The sequence below is a fragment of the Leucopleurus acutus genome, assembly GCF_964270905.1.
Source record: "Leucopleurus acutus genome assembly, chromosome: X".
In the NCBI taxonomy this organism is placed as follows: Eukaryota; Metazoa; Chordata; class Mammalia; order Artiodactyla; family Delphinidae; genus Leucopleurus; species Leucopleurus acutus.
The window spans coordinates 92,740,888-92,767,592 of NC_139148.1; the positions used below are offsets into that span (position 1 = coordinate 92,740,888).

At 41.0% G+C, this 26,705-nt stretch overlaps 1 protein-coding gene across 2 annotated transcripts in view; it reads left to right on the forward strand.

Moving 5' to 3' along the window:
• Positions 1 to 26,705, forward strand: part of RNF128 (ring finger protein 128) — a gene marked incomplete at its 5' end in the record, with an annotated part of 97,351 nt that overhangs the window by 24,779 nt on the left and 45,867 nt on the right. Inside the window, one exon of one of the 2 annotated variants that reach the window (XM_082864630.1) lies at positions 13,972 to 14,671. The exons of the other annotated variant lie outside the window; for it this stretch is intronic. Coding sequence (XP_082720756.1) covers positions 14,179 to 14,671 — 493 coding nt within the window. Of the gene's footprint in view, positions 1 to 13,971; positions 14,672 to 26,705 lie in introns of those variants that run through there. 2 annotated transcript variants of the gene reach the window in all.

Here is a 26,705-nt window from a genome sequence, read left to right on the forward strand (position 1 = left end):
AATAGAATCTATCTAAAGAGGGGATTCTTAGTCTGGGGTCCTCGGAGATGCACAGATAGGTCATACAAGGTCTTTATGCAGCTGAAGTTTTCTTTTTTATTTGCTTATTTATTTATTTTTGGCTGCGTTGGGTCTTCATTGCTGTGCATGGGCTTCCTCTAGTTGTGGCGCGTGGGCTTTCTCTAGTTGCGGTGAGCAGGGGCTACTCTTGTTTGCGGTGCGTGGGCTTCTCATTGCAGTGGCTTCTTTTGTTGTGGAGCACGGGCTCTAGGCACATGGGCTTCAGTAGTTGTGGCTCGAGGGCTCTAGAGCGCAGGCTCAGTAGTTGTGGCGTATGGGCTTAGTTGCTCTGTGGCATGTGGGATCTTCCTGGACTAGGGCTCGAACCTGTGTCCCCTGCTTTGGCAGGTGGATGCTTAACCACTACACCACCAGGGAAGTCGTTATGCAATTTTATTACATGTTTAGGTTCATGTGATCACCACCACAGTCAAGATTCAGAACAGTTCCATCACCACATTGTTCCCTCATGTGGGCCTTTTATAGTGACACACAACTCCACCCCATACCTTCTCCTTGGCTCTGGGCAACCACTAATCTGTTCTTCATTACTACAGTTTTTCATCTCAAAGATGTTATATAAATGGGATCATACTGTATGTAATTTGGGGGGGATTGGCTTTTTTCACTCAGTAAAATTCTCTGGAGATTCATCCAGATCATTGCATATATTCATAGTTCATTCCTTTTCATTGCTGAGTAATATTCCACGGTATGGCCGTATCACAATTTGTTAACCATTCACTTATTGAAGAGCATTTGGGCTGTTTCCAGTTTCTGGCAATTATGAATAAAGCTGCTATATATATATTCACATATATATATTCATATATATATGTTTTAGTGAATATAATTTTTCATTTATCTAAGATAGAAGTCCATGACTGATATTGCTGAGTCATATGGTAGTTACATGTTTAGTTTTATAAGAAACTGACAGACTGTTTTCCAAATTGGCTATACCATTTTACATTTCTCACCAACAGTGTATGTGTGTGTGATCCAGTTCCTCCACATTCTCACCATCATTTGGTGTGATCACTTTTTTTTTTAACCATTCTGATAGGTGTGCAGTGATATCACATTGTGGTTTTAATGAACATTTCCCTAATGGCTAATAATGTTGAACATCTTTTCATGTGCTTATCCACCATGTGTATACTATTCTCTTTGGTGAAATGTCTGTTCTTGTCCCAGAAAAAAAAAAGCATCCCAAATAGGAATGGGTTCTTTTTACATAGGAATTTGAGTAATATCAGTGGATAACAAAATTTTACAAAAGAAAGAAATGCTGTTAAACCAGGATTTTTTTATTGGCTATCTGCTAAGACAGAAGCCATAACATTAATTCTTACTTAACCCAGTGAAGGTGTTTCTGTGGAGAATCTGGAAAATAGAATCCAGGAACAATGCTTGGCTTTTGGATAACTTGACTGTAGAGAGAATTGAGAGAATACAAATGAATGAAGAGATAAGAGAGCTTTTGGTAAGTATTAGATTCCGTCATTTCATGAACACGTTTTCTAGCGAGTACCAGTAGTGCAGATATTTTATATCCTTGGTATGCTTTTGATATATTTAAATATCATTTGTGGCCTTGTTTTATGGGTCATAGTTGTATACTCACCCAGAAAGAGAGCTGTCTACTTCAGCTCAGGCAGGGTAACAGAATTACCTATAGGCAGAACTATTACTCTCCTCCAAGAAGAGCTTGAATCAAAAACCTGCAATGACTATCCACTGCCTAATAAATCAAGACCAAATTCCTAAATACCTTTTCAAGGTCAACAAAACCCTAACCTACCTTTTCTGCCCTATCTCCTGCTACTCATCCTCTTATGCTCTCAACAAACTGAAATAATGTTTCCTAAATCCCCTCTGCTCTTTCCTGACTCTGAGCTTTTGTTTCTGCTATATCCTTTACTGAAATATCTTCTCTCACCGTTGGTACCTATAAAAATCCCACCTATCCCTCAAGGCCCTGCTCAGACAGACGTTGCTTTCTCCATGAAATCTCCCCTAATTTCTCAAGTCAAAAGCAAACATTCCTGCCTCTATACTCACACAGGACTTTGTACCCCTTCCCAGCACCCATCTCTCTGACCACTCTTTTGTTTAAACGCCCTGCCATTGCAATAACATGGATGAATCTCAAATGCATTTTACTAAGTGAAAGAAGTCAGACACAAAAAAACCTACATACTGAGTGATTCCATTTATATGACATTCTAGAAAAGGCAAAACCATAGGGACAGAAAACAGATGAAGGGTTGCCAAGGGTTAAGGAGGTGGGGGGCTTTGACTATAAAGGCATAGTATGTGGAATTTTGGGGGTGATGAAACTGTTCTATATCTTGATAGTGGTAGTGGCTACATGACTATATATTGAATATTTGTCAAAATTTATGGAACTGTACACTAAAAAATGTTTATTGTATGTAAATTATACCTTAACAAACACAGTAGAAAAAAAATCATACCAGCTAGCCAGCAAACCAACCAGCCTGCCCTCCAGTTCTTGCCGTCCACTTACTGTTTTTCAAATGTACTCTAATGTGCCAGGCTAAGAGCAGGGGCTACAAAGAAGAAAAATACATGGTCCCTCCTCTCAAGGAACTCAGTCTCTGACGGAGGAGATATGTAAGTAAATAAATGCAGCATAGCATGGAAGATACTATATATAATACACATATATGTCAGAGACAGTGGAGGTATAAAGGAGACAGTGGTCAGATGGACCTAGATTGTTGAGATCCTAGCCATCAAAGCTTAGAAATTTCTATTCTGTTCAATATACAGTGAGAAATGACATAATCACAGCTATGTTTTCAAAAGTATAAATGGCAGTAATATGAAGGATGACTTGGAGTGAGGGAGAGACTAAAAGCAGAGAAATCAATTAGAAGGCTATTTACAATAATCTGAGAGAAAATTAATATCACTTCTCTTCCCCATTAGTAGGCAATTGAGATTAGACTAGGCTTTCAACTAAAGCTTGTATTGCTTATAATCTAGATTCACATAGGCAAAAACAGAGAGGGCTCACAAAATTTTCCTTGGTACAATTTACCCCCAGTAGACTAAGATACTAAATGGAGGGACCTTGTTGCAACTATCATAAGACTTTGTAGATATTAGAAGCTCTAAAAAATGTTTATTATCCTAATGAATAAATTAGAGAATGTGTGAATTTTCTTTTAAATCACCGAAACTCGAAAAGAGAAAATTATAAGTCCTGTATGCCCAGTGATGCTTATTGCTTATCATTTTGTATGTCGGATGGCCCAGAGGGTCGAGGTTAGTAAAAACATTTTTTTTCCCTAAATTCAAATACTGATTGCAGTTATCAGGTGGGATTAGTCTAGCACATTTTTTTCCCAGAAAGTCTGTTTCTTCTTTGCTTGTTCACTGCTACATAACACGACTAGCAGTGACAGGGCTAAGATTCTGTTAAAAAAAAAAAAAGGCTGGGTAACAGCAGGCGTTATAAATCTACTTTGTTCCAGTATACTACCCTTAAGCAATTGACTGTTCCACCTGTCTCGGAACTTGAAAACCTCTGCTGAAAATGCCTTATGAGGGCATAACTGAAGGCACTGATATAAGACAGCCTGATTCTTGGAATGTGTGTGCTGAAAAGTTTTCATACTGCCTTCAATCCAAACAAACAGAAGGTCCTAAAACCATCATGGTATTGAGCCCTAAACACCTTGTAGGGCCCAAACATATGCTCTCATCGGGTCTGTAAACACCTCAACCATAACCGCCTCAACAAAAGGAAAACATTTAATGAACTGGTGGGATTATTGAAGGTAAAGTTGACAAACTCTTCTTCAAACAAACAGGAGCTTCAGGCTTTCAATGTCTGCTCCCTCTCTCTTTTTTCCCCCCACAAAAAGCAAACATTGCTGAGCCACTTCATTGCCTCTGCTAAAAGGCTTTCTGTGGCTCCAGAGCTGACAGCATCTAGAATATTAAGCAGTTGTTGACTTCTGTGTCCAAACTAGTTTGTTCTGAAGGACCTGAAGTATACTGATCCTATCTGTACACAAAGTTACATAGAGACAACTTAGAAAAGAGTATACCCACCCTCTGCTAATCGGAAGATTGGCAGCTAAGGGAGAAGTGATTTTATGGATTCCTGAGTGTGCTGTGGTTCAGTGGATCTGGACATTTTTTCCTTTTGATGATTCCATTAGTGTTTTTCCTCATTAAAGTTCCTATACTTTATACTGCATGATTTGTGGTGAAGTCAAACCAAAGTAATTTTTGTAACCACAAAATACCCTTTTGGGTTTTTTTGTTTGTTTTTTAAAATTTATTTTATTTATTTTTATTTTTGGCTGCATTGGGTCTTCATTGCTGCGTGTGGGCTTCCTCTAGTTGCGGCGAGCGGGGGCTACTCTTCCTTGTGGTGCACGGGCTTCTCATTGCGGTGGCTTCTGTTGTTGTGGAGCGTGGGCTCTAGGTGTGCGGGCTTCAGTAGTTGGGGCTCGTGGGCTCCAGAGCACAGGCTCAGTAGTTCTGGCACACAGGCTTAGTTGCTCAGCGGCATGTGGGATCTTTCCGGACCAGAGCTCAAACCCGTGTCCCCTGCATTGGCAGACAGATTCCTAACCACTGCACCACCAGGGAAGCCCATAAAATACCCTATTGTTGAAGGCCCGCTTGTCTCTTGCCCGTTTCCTGAGACCAACATAACCATGACACATCTAATTCTGGTGTGACAGAACTTAATTACTATGTGAATCATGAGTGGGAGGCCAGCTAATTTCAGTTGTCTCAACTGTTTGCTAGTACCTGGTCACTTATTGCCAGATACTTGTTTACTCCAAGTTTTTGATCGATTTTGAGCCCTGGCCAGCAGCAACTAATCCTAATGCATATAGTTGGCAGCTGTGAAGTTTTGACTTTGCCCCTTGGAATACAAAGGCTGCCTTTGCCCACACTCAGGCTGACTTTAGCTTCCTAAGAGTAAACCTTGGGACTTCTCGAGTGGCACAGTGGTTAGGAATCCGCCTGCCAATGTAGGGGACACAGGTTTGATCCCTGGTCCGGGAAGATCCCACATGCTGCAGAGCAACTAAGCCTGTGCGCCACAACTACTGAGCCTGCTCTCTAGAGCCCATGAGCCACAACTACTGAGCCCACATGCTGCAACTACTGAAGCCCGCCCACCTGGAGCCTGTGCTCTGCAATGAGAAGCCACTGCAATGAGAAGCCCACGCACCACAATGAAGAGTAGCCCCCGCTCACCATAACTAGAGGAAGCCCACGCGCAGCAACAAAGACCCAACACAGCCAAAAAATAAATAAAACTTTAAAAAATAATAAATAAAATAAAGTTTCTACTCTAAAAAAAAAAGAATATACCTTGGCCTCAGTAGGTGATTGTGATTATGTGCTACAATATAACTATGTTTATTCTTTTTTTATGATATTTAATTAATTTATTTATTTTATTTATTTATTTTTGGCTGCACTTGGTCTTTGTTGCTGCACGTGGACTTTCTCTAGTTGTGGCGAGCGAGGGCTACTCTTTGTTGCAGTGCACGGGCTTCTCATTGCTGTGGCTTCTCTTGTTGCAGAGCACGGGCTATAGGCGCGTGGACTTCAGTAGTTGTGGCACGTGGGCTCAGTAGTTGTGGCTCACAGGCTCTAGAGCACAGGCTCAGTAGTTGTGGCGTAGGAGCTTAGTTGCTCTGCGGTATGTGGGATCTTCCTGGGCCAGGGCTCGAACCCGTGTCCCCTGCATTGGCAGGCGGATTCTTAACCACTGCGCCACCAAGGAAGCCCACTATGTTTATTCTTAAACTGCTTTTCAGAAGCCCCAGCTTTACTAGGAATTATCAAATTAGGCTCCTATTAGAAAGGAATCCCATTCTGTCTGTAGGCTAAAAAAAAGCTTACTGCCCACGTGCATTTTAAAGAACTTAACCCCTCCCTAATTTAGTAAACTGATCTTATCCATGCCTGTGAGGCCCACTCCCTTCTACAGCGATTCTGTCATTTGTCCTAGGCAGTGGCAAAATCATAGATATTTATTTTAGCTACACTAGCTGATTTGGTAGGCTTTAATCTGAAGGAACACTAAGTGGTTCAATATATATCTGCACAATTTCCCATTATTATTATCCCTATTTTGTAGCTGAGAAAGAAGAAAGAGAAACTTCCTTGGTGTCACATAACCAGTCAATGGAAAAGTTAAAAATAACAACAGAGACTGGAATGAGGGAGTTCTGTGGATCTAGTCTACTGAGTAGCACAAACGGATTGGAAGTAAACCTCAAATATGTGGCCATATCTGTAGGGCACAATTCATTAAAAACATTTTTTTCCCATTTTCCCCAAGCAATTGTTTTTCTTTCTTTTAATATACATAAATCTCTTGTGGACGCCAATTTAGTTCTTTGAAAGTTTTCATCTTACTAGAAACCTAAAAAAAAAATAAAAGGAGAGAGGAGACTGCATGAGAACAGATTAATTTCCCAAGTAGGTTGTCCTGATACTGCAGGCGAGGGTAAAAATCACTCATGTCCATCTTTCCCTCCAAGCACCTCCCCTGCCCAACTTTCCCCTGGAGCCATTGCTGCCCTCCCATGCCTTGGGCCCTTCCCCACTCTTATCCCTTTTTAGCAATCTGGGATCCCCTCAATCATCTCCCCAAACTCAAGATAGCTAATCTGATCCCTCAATAGCAATCAACTTGACGCAGCTTAAATTTTCTGCATTATCCTTATCAGTACAATTCCTTTCTGTACCAGTTTTCGTCAGTGGACAAAAAACACCCTTTCCACACATAACACACGTTCAGGCATTCCACTCCACACATGCATGGGAGTGAGTGTGTACAACTGAAGATGTAGACATTTATAAATGATGATGAAGCACTTGACAAAATGTACTTTCATAATCTCTGTTATCTAGGATTTCCAGGGCTGCTCAGCAAGAAATCAGGGCACCCTGATGAGGGGTTCTTAGTAGGTTAAATGTGTTACCATATCTGGTTGAAAAACACCGAATCTTTCCACCTTGTAATAATATCCTTACTACGTGTGTGGAGAGGTAGTACAGCAGAGTGAAAATGGTATAGAATTTGGAGTCCGATATGCTCCCATGTGAATTCCAACTCTGCCACTTACTAGCTGTGTGACCTTTGGCAAGATACTTCACCTTTCTGAGCCTCATTTTCCTCATCTGAAAATAATGGGCTTTTATTACTTGTTGTAAGAATCAAATGCTATAATTAATACACATACAGTGTCTGGCACATAGTAAGTTCTCAATAAATATGTTTCCTTCCTACCTCTACTTTGGAAGGTAGTGTTATAAGGAGTGGAATGTTGCATAAGGAGAAGAGTGTAGTTTTGTACTAAGATGTTGGGTCAAATTCTAATCCAATCATTAGGTTATTCCCTAATGGGTGCCCTCAGCAAGTTACTTAACCTGAGCGCACGTTGCTTCTTCTGTAAGATGTAGCATATAATACTTATCTCATGGGTGTAAAGTATCTGGCCCCTAGCAGGTTCTCAATGGTAGCTATTTCTGTTACAGGTATAAGACTGTTCTTAGTTTCAGATATAGCACACCTACTGTTGTAAAGCCCCTCTCTGAAATTCTGTCTTTTCTTCGAGTGCATGAAATCTTTGTTTAAAAATATCCCCTGTTTTTTGGGCTTCCCTGGTGGCACAGTGGTTGAGAGTCTGCCTGCCGATGCAGGGAACGTGGGTTCGTGCCCCGGTCCAGGAAGATCCCACATGCCGCGGAGCGGCTGGGCCCGTGAGCCATGGCCGCTGAGCCTGCGCGTCCGGAGCCTGTGCTCCGCAACGGAAGAGGCCACAACAGTGAGAGGCCCGCGTACCGCCAAAAAAAATCCCCTGTTTTCTAATGGTTGTATATCCACTTGAGCTGACTGAGGTTTACCTGCATTTGCAAGTAACAGTATAGTATTTGAAAGTATGCTGCAGCATCACATTTGGGGCTTTTTGTTCTGTTTTGTTTGGCTGCTCTCTCTCTCCACACCACCGTCATCTTCTTGCTATACAAGGGGCAACTGCCTTGAGTGGAAATTTGTTGTCATTCATTCTCTACACCTATATTGTCCAGCTGTGTGGCCACATCATCGCTTTGATGCCAGGACACTAGTTGTCTCAGATGGTGCTTTACCATTTAATGGTAAGAAGCCAGATGTGGTGTCTCATTTCCTGCAGACATATTAAAGGCTGAACACTATGGCCCATCTCTGCACCACCGCAGAAACTCAGTATGATCGGAAACTTAATCGGCCATGGTGGTACCCTGCTGTTGCTTCTGCAGGATGCTGCTCTGTTTACCAGTTCATCATTAGATAGTGCACTGCTTAGGGCAACTTTCAGTTCAGTGTTGCTGATATAAATATTTGGCAAGGCTAGCCTTTGTGGTAGGATTTGAGGAATTCAAAAAGCCTCCTGGCCCAAATATATCTCTGTCACTGGTCACAGTGCCTGAAATGCATGCAAGAAACATTTCACATGAACTTTCCTTCTTGGGTATAAGGCAATGTTAGAATGCAAATACCACTCTCTAAAGGGAAGATACTGAGTCATTATCGGCTATTAATACTCAGAGTCAGAAGTGCATTGGAATCCTGATTCTGTTACTAGCTGTATGAGCTTAGGGGGTTGCTAATTCTCTCTGAGCCAGTTTCCTCTTCTGAAAATGGGGATAATAATGGATGGTTGTGAGAATTTAATGAGAGAATGCATGTAAAGAACATAGTAAATGCTCAACGAACAATAGCTGTTATTAGCCTTAGGGACAGCAGGGCTCTGAAGGAATACATTTAGGACCTGGTAAATTTGGTTTGAGGGTCAGGAATAAGGTGAAGTCTGGTACCAGGAAACTGCTCACAGCAAAGGCCCTGGTGGAGTGGTGATATTACAGCTGGGGAATAGCATGGAAACTCTGGGGACCTGGGGTTGGAAGAGTTGGGTGGGAGGAAGAGGAAAGACTGAAGCAAAATCACACTGCATTTCCATGAACCTTCCAATAAGAAAAGCGCAGTACTACTCAGGATGCGATGCTTTGTGAGGTAGTAGGCTCTGACACTGGGAGTGTTCAAGCAGAGGCTGAGTGCTGGCTACCCTCAGGATACTCAGGGCTTCTCAAACTTATATTTACATACAAATCACCTGGGAATCTTGTTTAAATGCAGGTTCTGATTCAGCAAGTCTGGGTGGGACCTGAGATTCTTCATTTCTCATGAGCTTGCTGACAGTGCTGATGCTTCCGATCAACAGATGTCATCCTTAGTAGCGAGGCTCTGTTGCAGTTTGAAGAGAAATCACAGTGAGACAGAGGGATATGGTTAGGGAAAGCCAGAGAGTTACCCGGACAAGGCTCCATAAAGTAGGAGCACTCTGATGCAGTCATGATCTACAGTCTGGTTCTTAGCTTTGTAAGCTTTGAAATTTGATTGGTAGTATTGGCAGAGCCTGGGCTCCTGGGGACTGACTCACAATTAAACAAATTCACGAGACCAGTATATAAGCCAGAATGCCAACTGATTAATTTATTATGAGAAGTATAACTTCCAGTGGAACAGATACTAGTGTTTGCTGATCAGAGAATTACCTCCCTGTAGGCATATTTACAGGAGGAGCTAAATGATGAAAAGAAGGTTGCTTGGTGAGGAGGAGCTCATAGCAAGGGGAGTTCATAGGATGATTTTAATGGTTCATGTCATCAAGCTATGATAGTCTGATACCTTCATCTCCACTACTGGTCTAGACCTCCAGATAGTGCTGAGGGTGTTAGCCTCCATAACAGTCTCTCTGCCTCCTGTCTTGCCCTCATACAATCCAGATTATCTATGTAAGCCTAGGTCGATACTATCATTTGTTTGATCCACTGATTTCAATATAAATTCACAACCTAAACTCATCATTACAAAAAGTTTAAAATATAGAGAAAAGTTGAAAAATATTACAGCGAGCACCTATATACCCACCATCTAGATTCAACAATTGTTATCATTTTGCCATATTTACTTTATGTATCTGTGTGTGCACATGTGCATTGAGCCCACACTCTTTAACATAGATTTCTAAACTCTTCATGTTCTGGCATAACCCACTTGACCTGCTTCACTCCCCGGGCTCCCCCTTTGCTCCCCCAGACATACCTAACTATTGAATGTTAGTTCCCTGAATGTTCGCTGGTGTTCTCATGTATTGCCTATTGCCTATGCCTGAATATCCTTACTTTCTTTTTTCTTGATTAGCTCTATTTGTTCGCAAAGAGAGCCATGCCCATGTTGCCATAGCACCCTATGCTCTTCTCAGTGATAACATGTATTACACTATACTGTTATTGTGTGTTTGCCTCTTTGACTTTCCTACTAAACTATGAACTCCTTGAGGGCAGGGACTGTTTCGTTTGTCTCTGTATACCTGCACCTCTCAAGTGTCTTGAGCTTAGGAGGTGTTCAGTAATCAGAAAATCCAACTACCTGCTGGACAGTTCTACCTAGTTACATCATGGGTACCTTGAATTCAACTTGTCTAAACTGAACTCATTTCTCCTCCTACCCACTCTACACATTTAAAACCCTCCTCCTAATTAAATGCCATTCAGTCTTCCAAGCCAAAAGCTTCAGAGCAATCCCTAACTCTTCCCTCTCATTCATCCTCCAAACAAGTCCTGTTGATTCTATATCCAAAATACATTACCAATTTGTCCATTTCTCTTTATCTCCACTACCAATTTAGTCCAAGCCACCTTCATTTCTCACCTGGAGCACTGCCAACAATCCTGTATCTGGGCTCCCTGCTTCTACTCTTGTCTCCTCCAATTTTTATTCACAGAGAAGCATAATGATCACTAAAATTCAGATCTGATTTTATTACTCCCTGCTTAAACCCTGATTATATTACTCCTTGCTTTTGGATTAAGTCCAAACTCCTTAGCTTTACCCAAAGGACTCTCAAGAACTGACCCCTTTGTCCCTCTATAACTTTATCTCTTGTACTCTGGGTTCCAAACACTTGGTGTTTATAGAGCCTGTAGTATTTGTTGTTTCTCAACATTTTCAGTTTCATGCCTCAGTGCCTTTTCTTGTATTGTTCTCTGTCTAGAAAGGCTAACACTCTCAAAGTCAGCACAGGTGTAACCTCCTCTGGGAAGCTTTTTCTTACTTACCAGTCTGGGTTAGTTCCTCTTCCCTAACACCCACTACTGCCCTATGCATACCTCTAGTGTAGCTCTTATACTATATACATCAGCACTCTCTCTCTATATATATTACAATTATCAGCTTGTTTGTCTCATCAAAGGTAATTTATGAGCTTTTTGAGAGCAGAGTTAATGTCTTATTTTGTTTTAACCCAATGCTTAGCCCATGATTGGCATATAGTAGATTGCAATAAATATTTAAGAAAGAATGAATATTAACAAATGTCTCTCCAAACTTCATTTTTGTAAATATCTTATAAAAGATCTCTTTTCTTTTAAACACATTGTTTCTTCAAAGTACAACATAGTTGACTGTCATGCAGGTTTTATATGTATATATTTTCTGCCGCACAGCACGGCATGTGGGATCTTAGTTCCCCGACCAGGGATCAAACCCACACACCCTGCATTGGAAGTGCGGACTCTTAACCATGGACCGCCAGGGAAGTCCAAATCATGCAGGTAATATTGATTGAATATTGAGTGGTCTTCACCAGCAATTTCAGAAAATTTCTGGAACTGTACCATTTCTTTTTTATATATAAATTTATTTATTTTTGGCTACGTTGGGTCTTCGTTGCTGCGTGCGGGCTTTCTCTAGTTGCAGTGAGCAGGGGCTACTCTTTGTTGCAGTGCGCGGGCTTCTCATTGCTGTGGCTTCTCTTATTGCAGAGCACGGGCTCTAGGCACATGGGCTTCAGTAGTTGTGGCACGTGGGCTCAGTAGTTGTGGCTCGCAGGCTCTAGAGCGCAGGCTCAGTAGTTGTGGCACACGGGCTTAGTTGCTCTGCGACATGTGGGATCTTCCCGGACCAGGGCTCGAACCCGTGTCCCCTGCATTGGCAGGCAGATTCTTAACCACTTCACCACCAGGGAAGTCCCGTACCATTTCTTTAGATGACAGATGCTACCCTTTTATTTTCCCCTAGGTAATTTTTATCTAAGAGATTAACATCATCAGTAGTTGGGGGTGCCATGCTATTGGTCCCATATACCTCCCTTGACCTCTAAGTCCCTTTCAACACCTACGATTCATGTTTCACAAAATTGCCCATTTATTTGGATTCTAGGTGCTGCTTGGTTATGGTGTTAATTTTCCGCTAGGTTTCTCTCAAGCCATAAGAGCATCACATGCAGGATTGTCCCATGCTTAATCTTTGCAAATAATATTGATTAAATAAATGTTGGGCCAGGGGAGTGGAATGATTGATTAGGAATTTAACAAATGTTGGGCTGGATAAAGTAAATTATATTTATTTGAACTGAAAAAAATGGCTAAAAGTAAACATCCTGAACATTACTTTCTCTGATTATTACCTCAAAGTAACAACCTTAATATTATTTTAAATGTATTGGGTCCCTGAATCTGTTTAATAATAATAGTATTTAACAGATACAATTTTTACACTCTGCTAAGCACTGTTCTAAGTGCTTTATATGTATGAACTCATTTAATCATATAGACTACTCTATGGGGTAGGTACTATTATTATCCCCATTTTACAGATGATGAGGAAACTGTGGCACAGAGAAGTAATTTCCCCAAGGCCAAAAGTTATCCATAACTGTCAGACACCAGAAGTATTAATTCAGTTTAATCTATGCATATTTATTGAGCACCTACTAAATGTAACAACTGACAGGGTAGATAAAAAATTGTACACTTAAAGTAAGGAGAAATCTTAACGCAATAGTGCTGTGAGTGAATTGTCAAGGTGAGTCAGGCTCTTTTTTAGTTAGTGGGAGATGGAGAAAGATTGTTGAGGTCGTGAATGGCGCAGACATATCTGTTTGGGTAAGTCTGGTTTGCGGAAAATGGAAGAAAAGAGGCTTAGTTTTGAGGAGTATGAAAATGGTCATTCCTTTTTGAGGGCTAAGATTACTTTTAGAAGGGGCATCTGATGCAGTATATTTAGTATGAGGTAAGGGTAAGAAGGAAATACATAGGTATGACGCTTGTTTAGAGAAGGAAAGGAAAAAGTTTAAAACAAAAAAAGGCAATGCTCCCCCCCCCCCCCCCCCCCCCCGCTTAGAGAATTAGTAAATAGCCTGCTTAAGCACCACCCACCTACCCAAATTCTCTGGACTGCAAGTCAGACCTTTCAGATCTGCACTTTTTAGAAGTACTTTCGCATTCTGGCACCTTAAGCCAGAAATGCCCCGCAGGCAAACGTTACGAGGGAAAAATATATTCTTGCAATTCAAAAGGGACTCAAATCTTACCAACGAGCGTTTCTGTTCTCTGTTTCCATAGTTCCTCGCCTGTCCACTTTTCATACAACGACTTGACACACCTGACCACACAGCCTCCGATCCTATTCTAATGCCTGCCCATCCTGTTACCCTTTTTTTTAAATTTATTTAGTCTATTTATTTTGGCTGCTTTTGTTCTTTGGTGTGGTGCACGGGCTTCTCATTGTGGTGGCTTCTCTTGTTGTGGAGCACGGGCTTCAGTAGTTGTAGCTCGCGGGGTTGGTTGCCCCGCGGCATGAGGGATCTTCCCGGACCAGGGCTCGAACCACTGTTCCCTGCATTGGCAGGCAGATTCTTAACCACTGCACCACCAGGGAAGCCCCCTGTTACCCTTTTAAAAGGCGGATCCCGCAGTGTCCTTTCCTCCCTCCCAGCCGCCTCCACCCCCAGTCGGCTGGGCGGAGCTTCACGCTAAAGCCCCGGAGCCCGACGCGGCCAAGGCAGTAGCAGAGAGGACTGAAGCTCCGAAGAGCTGCATCTGCGGCAACATCTCCAGCGACGTTACGTGCCTCTCGGCTTCGACCCAGCCCGCCGCGCGTGCCAGTCTCTCCCCGCCCCCTCCCCACCTGGCGCGCACCTGGCCAAGGCCGGGGTCCCACCGAGAGCCGGGAAGGCGCGTGCCAGGGGCCCTAGGGAAGCGCAGAGCGCGCGCGCCATGGGGCCGCCGCCCGGGGCCGGGGTCTCCTGCCGCGGTGGCTGCGGCTTTTCCCGATTGCTGGCCTGGTGCTTCCTGCTGGCTCTGAGTCCGCAAGCCCCCGGTTCCCGGGGAGCCGAAGCAGTGTGGACCGCGTACCTCAACGTGTCCTGGCGGGTTCCGCACACCGGAGTGAACCGCACCGTGTGGGAGCTGAGCGAGGAGGGCGTGTACGGCCAGGATTCGCCGCTCGAGCCAGTGGCTGGGGTCCTGGTACCGCCCGACGGACCAGGGGCGCTGAACGCCTGTAACCCGCACACGAATTTCACGGTGCCCACGGTCCCGGGGGACTGGGGCAGCAGCGTGCAAGTCTCTTGGTTGGCCCTCATCCAGCGCGGCGGGGGTTGCACCTTCGCAGACAAGATCCATCTGGCTTACGAGAGAGGGGCGTCTGGAGCCGTCATCTTTAACTTCCCGGGGACCCGCAATGAGGTCATCCCCATGTCTCACCCGGGTGAGTGCCGCTACCGAATTGCGCGCCATCAACCCCCTGCCAAGGCCATTTTCCCTTATTTTCCTCAGTGTAATCTTCCCCCTATCCCCTTGCTCCGAAGGAAAACGAGTGCCCTTTTTGTCCCCATCGAGTGAGGGCAGGGTCCTCTCTTCCCCGAGATTCACCCTGCGTCGGGGGTTTGGGCAGAAAAATCCTTTAGAATTTGCCTCTCTGGTGAAAAAGGGTGAAAACAGAGTGAGGAGGCTGGCAACTCGAGAAGGACTGTTTGGGCTCTTTGCGTCGTCTTTTCCTGCTGTTTCACGAGGGTGGTTTGCATTGGATTAATTGGTTGGTGGTGGGCATTGGCTTTGAAATGACTGGGAAGAAGCCTACCCGAGAAGCCTGCCTGGAAATCCCTTCCTCAGTCTTGTCCTGATTAACAGCCTCAGGCCCGCAGCAGATTTTTTCCCTCCTCTCTCACTGTTTTCTCTGCATGTTTCCTAGTATCAGGTACAAGATTGTGTTACTGTGCCCTGTTAACCTCATTCCAGTTTTGGTGGAAACTTTGCTCAGCTGTTGGGTTCTTCTCTGCCCAGGGGTCTCAGGTCCCAAGTGATTTTTGGTCTCAGTGCTTTCCTTTGCATTTGAAAAAAATCTGATTTAGGATATTGAGTGGCAAAACAGGTGATTAGTGTAATTAAAGAAGAAGAGGTTTCTGCATGAGGCTAGCAAAGGCCTAGGCTTCGGAAAATGTAATCCAGGTAGGTCTTAAATTTGTGCAGATGAGGTGGATTACTGTTTTTCCCTCTTCAGTTATCTTTCCAGAAACCTTCTCCCTACTTGTGATTAGGTATCCATACCATATGCACATAGTGATCCTAGGCCCCAAAAGACAAAGAAAAAAAAATTGGGGGAGAAAAAGGCAGAGACACGTAATAGTAGTAGCAGTATATCATAGTTGTTGAGAGCTGGGCCTCAAGTCAGACCTTGGTTAAATTCCGGCTCCATTGCTTACTAGTCCTGTGACCTTGAGCAACTTATCTGAAGTCTGGCCTGGATTCCCTCAATCAAATGGGAAAGAACTAAGAATGAACCACTCCCACAGGTTTGCCTTGAGGATGAAATGAAATAATGATGGGAAAGAGTTTAACACATCATCCTTCTCTGTAAAGGTTAGGTGATAGGATCAGCTTTTCAGAGTTGTTGGAGAGATGAATCTGCTTGTTTAGCTACTGGAGATTCTGTGTTTTTCCTAAAACAGTATGTCTGGCCCTGTCTAGAGAGCACTTGCACTGCGTGGCTGGGTGGTATAATGGAAAGAGCACTGAACTGGAACTTAGGAGATTTTAGCTCTTTTAGTCCCTTCTCTGCCTCTACCAGCTTCACAACCTTGTACAAGTTACTCACTGGTCAAATGATAGTATAGAGGCAGGAGGAGGAAGCCAGGTTGGCAGATCGTGACAAAACATGAACTAGATGAACTCCCTTCCAGCTCTAAAATGCTGTGATTCTTAGATTTTATGTTGATTAAAGAAAGGAGCAGCTGCATCTCTTTTGGTTGATAATTCGTTGATTAGAATGAAATTACTTTTTAAAGGCTGATAGAAACAAAGAATAAGGACTTGGTATATTTTAAAGTCCTTACATTTCAACTGGCTACCTAAATGCAAGGGTTTGACTTTGCTTCCTCCCAATGAGATTCATTTGCACAGATGATTTGGAATTGAAGAGTACTCTTTAGAGAATTCCAATTTAGACTGCTTTCATCCTACTTCTGTTAAGTATATAAGCTTATATTTATCTGATAGATTTAGGGGACAATAAAATTAATTTTGTTGAGCTCCCACTATGTGCCAGGCACTCTACATACATCTTACTTATTCTTTATTGAGAGATAGTGTGGTGTACTAGGAAAAGCAAACACACTGTAGTCAAGAATGAGAATCAAATTCTGGATTTACCACACAATAGCTTTGTTTCCTTGGTCAGATTATTTAACATTACTGAGTCTCAGTTTTCAGAAAAGTGTTTTGATACTTTAAAAATGTATTATTATCTGCGGGTTCGTGCCCCGGTCCGGGAGGATCCCACATGCCGCAGAGTGGCTGGGCCTGTGAGCCATGGCCGCTGAGCCTGCGCGTCCGGAGCCCGTGCTCTGCAACGGGAGAGGCCACAACAGTGAGAGGCCCACGTACCGCAAAAAAAAAAAAAAAAAGAAAAGAAAAGAGGTGCTAAAAATGTATTATTATCTGAGATGCTGACTGTAGCAATGTTACACTTAGGCTAACTAGCTAAAATAACTAGCTAGTTACTTGAGGAATGGAATCACGTTTCTTCCTTGAACTCCTGGAGAAACTACTTTTCAACACAGGGGAAAAATCACTTTGCATTTCATCCACATATGTTGTTAAATATTTGTTTGCAGAGTGCTGTGTTGTTTGCTTTGCTCATTCCTCAGAGTAATCCCAGGGTTTGTTGTAATCTCTGGTCAAAAACGATTTCTCTTGGATTTTAGTGGCAAAGAGGTAGGACTGAAGTTTATGTGTTGATTAACAATATATATTGCCATGAATTCTACAAGGGCCACCAAATGTGGAAAAGCCATTGCTGTGGTCTTTGTTTACAAAACCTTTCTTCACCCCCTCTCACAGGGGCCTATGCTTGAATTGTCTGTCCTTTGTTGGAGTTCGTGTTGATCATCCACACCCACCTATCACAGTCCTGCGACCATGAAGACCCATTTGTTTCAAGTAACAGAACTAACTGGTTTAGAACAGTAGCTTTAAAACTTTTGTGTATTGGAGAGAAACTCCACTATATAAGTGCAATCGATTAGGAAAATCAGACTATTTTTTTAAAAAATCAGGCTATTTTTATGGATACCAAATTTTCCCAGAGGGTAGCTGTAGGCTTGCAGCAATCCATGCAGTTTATTTCTGTATATTATCTTCCAGAAAATCCTGGTTCACACATATAAAAAATTTTAAATGACAGATTTTTATTAACAGATGATCCTGCAGTCTCTGGATATTTTTCATTCAAATGGATCCAGAAACTGGGAATAAAATGCAGAGAAAATTTTGGTTTCACAGTTTAATCACTATTCATGTCTTATTTAAATATGAAAATCAGATAAGAAGCAGCCAAAACAGAGTAAGCACTAAAGCTGTCTAAAAGGTATGGTTGTCACGATGAGACACGTTATGCATGTTCTTGTTGTTGCACAACTAACTAGTCTCCTTTCGCCAAGCAGATGAGCCTGAGCCTTGCATGCTTTCTAATTGAGCACAGCCCACAGGTTGAAGTGGTGTCAGTACTTCCTTACACAATTTTCCTTGAGTCAACATGTGCAGGCATGAATTTATTGAAAGACCTGTGCAAAGCTTCCACCTTCATAATCCATGACGCATTTACAAGAACTTGAAATATATTCAGAGGGATGGCAGGAGAAGCATTATTCCTGAGGGCTGTAAAAAAGTGAATGAACCAAGCCATTTAAGTTAGTGATTTGGTGGTCTTCCCTGGGATAGAGTTTGCTGTATAAAACAGTTGCTTGTATACATTGTTGAAAGACCCCTTAGAGTGTATTAAGAAGATGGCCTCTACCAGGTTTTTTTTTAGGTTTTCTTTTTTTTATTGAAGTATACTTGATTTACAATGTTGTATTAATTTCAGGTGTATAGCACAGTGATTCAGTTATATATATACATATATAGATTCTTTTCCCTCATAGGTTATTGTAAAATATTGAGTATAGTTCCCTGTGCTATACAGTAGGTCCTTGTTGGTTATCTGTTTTATATATAGTAGTGTGTATATGTTAACCCCAAACTCTCTCCCTCTGCCACTTAATATTTTTAAAATCTTAGGCCAGTATTTTACTTCTCTAAGTCTCAGTTTTCTCCTGTGTAAGATGGGCATAATAAAAAACTTACCTGAGGACATATATACACTACCAAATGTAAAATAGATAGCTAGTGGGAAGCAGCCGCATAGCACAGGGAGATCAGCTCGGTGCTTTGTGACCACCTAGAGGGCTGAGATAGGGAGAGTGGGAGGGAGGGAGATGCAAGAGGGAAGAGATATGGGGACATATGTATATGTATAACTGATTCACTTTGTTATAAAGCAGAAACTAACACACCATTGTAAAGCAATTATACTTCAATAAAGATGTTAAAAAAAAACTTACCTGTTAAGGGATTAAATGAGATACTACAGATAAAGTGTTTAAATGAGATACTACAGATAAAGTGTTTAGCATAGAGCCTGACATTTAGGAAGCTACTATAATTTTTCTTTATTACAGTTAAGATAGTTAAATGTATTTTAGAAAATGAAAAGTGATTTGTATGTTGGTGGTATACAATTTGAAAATGAATAGCCTAGAGTACTTCAAGGTCCATATTACCTGACATCTGACTGTAACCCTTGAGGAATAAGTTGAGTAGACTGACTGTTTTACCAGAAAATGATCTTTTGGCCCACCTATGTTTGTCATTCTTTTCTCAAGTAACTGCTTATCCCTCAAGTAACCAATCTTCTTCCCATTCACAAGGACTTTGGAATAGGATTTTCCACTGATTTATTACCACCCAATCCCTTCTCAACCACTTGACATTTAGTTTTTATTCTTTGTTGGGTTTTTTGTTGTTGTTGGCTGGTTTGGTTTTTTTTTTTTTTTTGCCCCCTAGTAAGTTGACATCAAAAAGAACCTATTTTAGTAGAATGATAGACTCAAAAGAAGTTGAGAAGAGAATGGGTGGTGATGATTTACCAACGTAAAATACCATTCCAGAATCTGTTCCATGTGCATCCTTTTTGATCTCTCTGCAGTACTGTATTTGATATTGTTGACCACTCCTTTGAAACTCTTTCCTAAGCAGTCTCTTGCTTCTCTTGCCTCTCTTTTGTTTCATTTCTGTTATTTTATTAACATACTCATCTCATACCTTTTCTTCCTTGCATTCATACCCAGGCCCCCAACACTCTCCCTCCAGTAAATATCTGCCACGTCCAGTTGATTTCAGTCTTCTCACATATGTTCAATCTTCTCACATATGTTCCTTTCTTCCTCACAATTGTTTTTACACTGCTTTCAGTTCCTGTGTCTTCTCATGGGAACAAATACTTAGCCTTGGTCTCCCTGCCTCCAGTCACTTCTTCTCTTCGGTTCTTCCTCCACGTGGCCACCGGAACACAGCTCTGGTCACACATACGCCATTGCTCAAAAGCCCATTACTTATAAATTTGAGACTATGTTTCTCAGCATGGCATATAAGACTCTTAATGATCTAGTCCCAACCTACTTGTGAAGCTTTATGTATTTCTTGTCTCATATTGATCCCTAAACATGTTCTCTACCCTTTCCCATTATCATTCCTTTGCTTGTACTTCTGCTTTTGCCTACATACCCTTTTCTTACCAGCTCTGTTGGTCAAAACCTTACCCATCCTTCAAAACCCAGCACAGATGCCTCCTCATCTTTGAAGCCTTTCGTAATTCTTTCATTTCCTCTTCCCACCACAGCCCCCACACCAAAAACAAAATAGTCTCTTCTCTTATCTCCTGTAGAACACCATCTCTTATAGTACTTTCTGCATTTTTTTAACATCTTTATTGGGGTATAATTGCTTTACAATGGTGTGTTAGTTTCTGCTTTATAACAAAGTGAATCAGTTATACATATACATATGTTCCCATATCTCTTCCCTCTTGCGTCTCCCTCCCTCCCACCCTCCCTCAGGCGGTCACAACACACAGAGCTGATATCCCTGTGCTATGCAGCTGCTTCCTACTAGCTATCTACCTTACATTTGGTAGTGTATATATGTCCATGCCTCTCTCTCTTCGCTTTGTCACAGCTCACCCTTCCCCCTCCCCATATCCTCAAGTCCATTCTCTAGTAGGTCTGTGTCTTTATTCCTGTCTTACCCCTAGGTTCTTCATGACATTTTTTCCCTTAAATTCCATATATATGTGTTAGCATACGGTAGTTGTCTTTCTCTTTCTGACTTACTTCACTCTGTATGACAGACTCTAGGTCTATCCACCTCATTACAAGTAGTTCAATTTCGTTTCTTTTTATGGCTGAGTAATATTGCATTGTATATATGTGCCACATCTTCTTTATCCATTCATCCGATGATGGACACTTAGGTTGTTTCCATCTCCAGGCTATTGTAAATAGAGCTGCAATGAACATTTTGGTACATGACTCTTTTTGAATTATGGTTTTCTCAGGGTATATGCCCAGTAGTGGGATTGCTGGGTCGTATGGTAGTTCTATTTTTAGTTTTTTAAGGAACCTCGATACTGTTCTCCATAGTGGCTGTACCAATTCACATTCCCACCAGCAGTGCAAGAGTGTTCCCTTTTCTCCACACCCTCTCCAGCATTTATTGTTTCTAGATTTTTTGACGATGGCCATTCTGACTGGTGTGAGATGATATCTCATTGTAGTTTTGATTTGCATTTCCCTAATGATTAATGATGTTGAGCATTCTTTCATGTGTTTGTTCGCCATCTGTATGTCTTCTTTGGAGAAATGTCTATTTAGGTCTTCTGCCCATTTTTGGATTGGGTTGTTTGTTTTTTTGTTATTGAGCTGCATGAGCTGCTTGTAAATTTTGGAAATTAATCCTTTGTCAGTTGCTTCATTACTTTCTGCATTTTGCTGGTAGTTTTTTGTTTATATATTTTACCTTCCTACTGTATCGTAATCATTTTAATGTTTTTTTATTGTCATATTCCCCATAGGAACCTTTATACTTTATGTGCTCTGGAAATGCTTCTTGAGTGGTCTTAAATACACAACAATGCCAGAGGGTCATATGATTCCCTAGAAAAATATCTAACGGAAGGGGATTGAAATTCAATTCATTAAACATTTATCAAGGGTCTATTGTATGCTAAGTACTGTGCTTCTTGCCTGAATATACAAAATAAGGAGGACTAAAATTGTACAGATACTTCAAGATTGCAAACGCCCTAATTTTTATGTTGGTCACCATCATGTGCCAGTTTATGGGTTTTTAATGGCAAAATGACCTAGGTAACAAAGAAATAGTGACAGTGAGTATTTACGTGAACTTTCCCTGTTCTATTTTTTATTGATGTTTTAAAAATTTGATTTACACCATTCAACTTATGTCTCCAATTAAAGTGCTTCCAGTGAACATGTTGATGAATGTGGAATCCCATAACATAAAAACCTTACAAAAATATAGCCTGATCGGTGAATTGTTTTTCTAAGCACATAAAGAACTATTTCCCCCAGTCCATGAAGATGTGTGTTGTCTCATATAGAATGCCACATTTAGTATCTGTTCTCAGGCTTAAATGGAGAAAATAGAGGAGGGTACCAAAGATATTTTCTAAGTTATTTTATGATTATAAACTTAACCATGCATCTTGCAGAAAACTTGGAAAATACAGAAAAGTATAAAACTAAAAATAAAAGCTACGTATAATTCCACAATGCAGAGATGGTACCATTAATATTCCTTCTAGTCTCTTTTTCCATGTATCCTACTTTTATCTTAATGGTTATTTTTTCATGAATATTAATGTAGTATTAATAAAATACAGACAGTTTAAAGGAAAACACAAAAAGCCATAAATATAACCATTTTAGCATTTGGGGGTGTTTTTTTGGTCATTTGCTTCCTTTGCTCTGCATATATATTATTTAAAGAATTATAATTATATACTATATATACAGCTTTGCATCCTGCTTATTATTGTAAGCATTTTCCCATGTAATTAAAAATAGAGAGAGGGTTCTCTTGTAGGCTGAAGATGGTGGTCATTGATTGGAGGGGTGGGAATTGAGCTTCTCTTCCATTAACCAGCAGAAAGGAAGTGCAGAAATGGTGACAGGGAGGGGTGTGAATTGGAACATTTAAAACAAAAATATGCCCCAAAGAGCCTTACATAAAAATATACTTACTAGCCATAAATGTGATCTGGTCTAACCCATGTTCATTGCCTACTGTGGCCTTGGTGTTTTGAAAGGTTTGATCACCATTTGTACCTTAGTTCCTCTTCTCCTATAATATTCCTATAGGTGATGTCTTTGTTACAAATGAGGTTTGCAACCAGTTTCCTTGTTGCTTGGTTAAGTAGCACCTCATTGACTAAAATGGCCTTTCTTATTCATGATGACCACTGAACTGTAAACTATTGTTGGGGTTTTTCCCAAAGTTTACTTGATAGGGTACCACAAATACTGCCTAGCGGTGAACAACTTTTTGTATATGTAAATTTCATCAAAGAATAATGTACATACCAAATAGGTATAGAAATAATTAACGTATAGCTCAGTGAGTTTTCACAAAGCAAGCACACCTGTGTAACCAGCACCTGGCTCAAGAAGCAGAACAGTACCAGAACCCCAGAAGACTACCTTGTGCCCCAAGACAAAGAATCTTTGAAGCAGCACAATTGTCAACTTTGTCTCCTGAGGAAATGACTTCTTACAGCATGTGGCAGGAGCCTAGTCACCTACAGAAACAAATCCTTCACTGTATTGGAGCTAGTTAACTGTGGTGATCCTCAGCTGCACACTGTAGGTAGTTATTTCCAAGCACAGAATACACGCACTTTTAAAAAATAATTAATTAATTAATTTCGGCTGCATTGGGTCTTTGTTGCTGAGCACGGGCTTTCTCTAGGTGCGGTGAGCAGGGGCTACTCTTCGTTGCAGTACTTGGGCTTCTCACTGTGGTGGCTTCTCTTGTTGTAGAGCACAGGCTCTATATGCATGGGCTTCAGTAGTTGTGGCGCGTGGGCTCAGTAATTGTGGCATGTGGGCTCATTAGTTGTGGCACGTGGGCTCAGTAGTTGTGGCACGTGGGCTCAGTAGTTGTGGTGCATGGGCTCAGTTGTTGTGGCTTGCGGGCTCTAGAGCATAGGCTCAGTAGTTGTGGCACACGGGCTTAGTTGCTCTGAGGCATGTGGAGTCTTCCCGGACCAGGGATCGAACCTGTGTCCCCTGCATTGGCAGGTGGATTCTTTTTTAAGTGATCTTTTTATTTTTTTATTTTTAACATCTTTATTGGAGTATAATTGCTTTACAATGGTGTGTTAGTTTCTGCTTTATAACGAAGTGAATCAGCTATACATATATGTATATCCCCATTTCTCTTCCCTCTTGTGTCTCCCTCCCTCCTACTGTCCCTATCCCACCCCTCTAGGTGGTCACAAAGCACCGAGCTGATCTTCCTGTGCTATGCGGCTGCTTCCCACTAGCTATTGGTTTTACATTTGGTAGTGTATATATATATGTCCATGCCACTCTCTCACTTTCTCCCAGTTTACCCTTCCCCCTCCCCATGTCCTCAAGTCCATTCTCTAGTAGGTCTGTGTCTTTATTCCCATCCTGCCCCTAGGTTCTTCACGACCATTTTTTTTTTAGATTCCATATATATGTGTTAGCATACGGTATTTGTCTTTCTCTTTCTGACTTACTTCACTCGGTATGACAGACTCATTCCATCCACCTCACTACAAATAACTCAATTTCGTTTCTTTCTATGGCTGAGTAATATTCCATTGTATATATGTGCCACATCTTCTTTATCCATTCATCTGTCGATGGACACTTAGGTTGTTTCCATGTCCTGGCTATTGTAAATAGAGCTGCAATGAACATTGTGGTACATGACTCTTTTTGAATGATGGTTTTCTCAGGTTATATGCCCAGTAGTGGGATTGCTGGGTCATATGGTAGTTCTATTTTTAGTTTTTTAAGGAACCTCCATACTGTTCTCCATAGTGGCTGTATCAATGTACATTCCCACCAACAGTGCAGGAGGGTTCCCTTTTCTCCACAGGCAGGTGGATTCTTAACCACTGCACCACCATGGAAGTCCCCGTGTACTTTTTGACACAGTTATTAAGCCAGTTTAGAGTTGCCACATTTTGCTGTTAACACCCCACTTTGGAGCCCTATGGGCAAAGTAGAGCACAAGGGCTCTTTGTTATTTTTCCATTTCTTGTTCTGTCTTTTTCAGCTGTATGTATGTATGTCTTCCTAGATATCATGACATATAATTATTGCTTAAATTTACCCATAGGTTTGTTACAATATTGATTTCTTCCAAAAAGAAAGTTTGGTGATTCATGCCTGACTTGACGGAGGCTGTTGGGTTCAGAACCTAGTCGCGCTTTACTTGGTTTTAATGCTTGAATGCTCAAGTTAGATACAAATCAGTGATTTTGAGTTTAACCTTATTTATTTTGACCTTTTTTGAAAGAAGATGGTGCTTGAACTCACTTGTTGGGGTGTGTGTGTATGTTTCCCTTAAGATATTAATCATTATCATTTCAGATAAAATGTTGAAGTAGCTTAGTTAAATGCTGCCTGCAACTAAAAAGTCTTAGCTTTTGAAAGGAAAATATACCAAAATGTTAACCTTGGTTATATCTGGTTGGTGGAATTATAGGTGATTATTGTCCTCGTCATTATCATTTGTCTGTATTTTCTGAATTTCCTATAATGAATATGTTTTATAACTGTAATCAGAAAAAATCAGGTATTTTAGAAAATCCAAAATTCTCCTATAGTGTTGATAAATCCTAAAGAAAGCATTAATAATGTGACCTTTGCAACAACAGGAACGAAGCATACCTTATAATAGAATGATTTACTGACTATTATGAGAATTTAAGGAAGAATTACTTTGGTCTTTTGAATATATCTAACGTACATAATTGTTAGTGACTAACTGTTAACACTAACTGGTTTCTTTCTTGTTAACACTAACTGGTTTCTTCATATGTAAAATGAGCCTTGAACACTACAGAACTTTAAAGAATGACTTTTTCTATTTTAATATGGAATATTTCTCTTCTCTTCCTTTTGTATCACAAGTGGTGTTTTTTCTTTCCCCCCTTACACATATCTCACCTTTCTTGGTTTTTTTGTTTGTTTCCCGTAAGAGACCTGCTTCCCTTCACTAGCCCCCTTCAATATCTATTCTATTCAATACTTTTAAGATTAGTGCTAAATTTAACAGCTTAGGAAGAAGAATCCAATATATTGGCAGTTTTAACCCATGACACACTGAGTTCATCTGATGACAATAGCTTCTGTCATTCTAGAAAAGAGGAAGAGATTTTGTGAGAATAAGGGCAGAGGAGAATCATGGTGTTCTTATTTTACACTTCATTAATGATATGCAGAACATACAAGCTCAATCAAAATTGCATTTAACACATCAGTAAAATTGAATTACAGATCTTCCTCAACTTATGATGGGGCTACATCCTGATAAACCAATCATAAGTTGAAAATATTGTTAAGTCGAGAATGCATTTAATACACCTTAACCTACCTAACATCATAGCTTAGCTTGGCCTACCTGAAACGTGCTCAGAACATTTATATTAGCCTACAGTTGGGCATATTTGATAATAAAGTGTTGAATATCTCATGTAATTTATTGAACACTGTACTGAAAGTGAAAAACAGAGTGGTTGTCTGGGTACAGAACGGTGGTAAGTGTATTGGTCATGTGGCTGACTGCTGCTGCCCAGCATCACAAGAGAGTATCATACCACACATATCGTAAGTCAAACCATCATAAGTTGGGGAACTTCTGTACTTCCTTTCAAAATTGGCATTTCCCTTGAAATACTATTCTGCTATGTGAATCTCCACAAGTTGGTGGTTTGCACAAGAAACTGTCAAATTCAAGGGTAGCTTCTGTACCACTTCTTTTTCTCTTAGGATACATTTTGTATCCTACTTTTATACCCACTTCCTTTGCCTTTCATAGCTTAATTAATTGTACCTTAGATATTCCCCCCACCTCTCTCTCTCACTGAACCCTATCTTCCTTTTCAAAAAAATTTGAGCTTCTTTCTATGTGATGCCATTTATTTTGAAGAGAAATTAAACATTATAAGCAGCCAGTGCTTTCAATATCTGACGAACTTGAATGTGTCCATAACTCAGTCCCACAGTCTCCACAGAAACTTCCCATTAACCATGTAATCCTCCTGATTAAATATGCATTTTCCTTATGTCCCACTATTTAAGATATTTTAA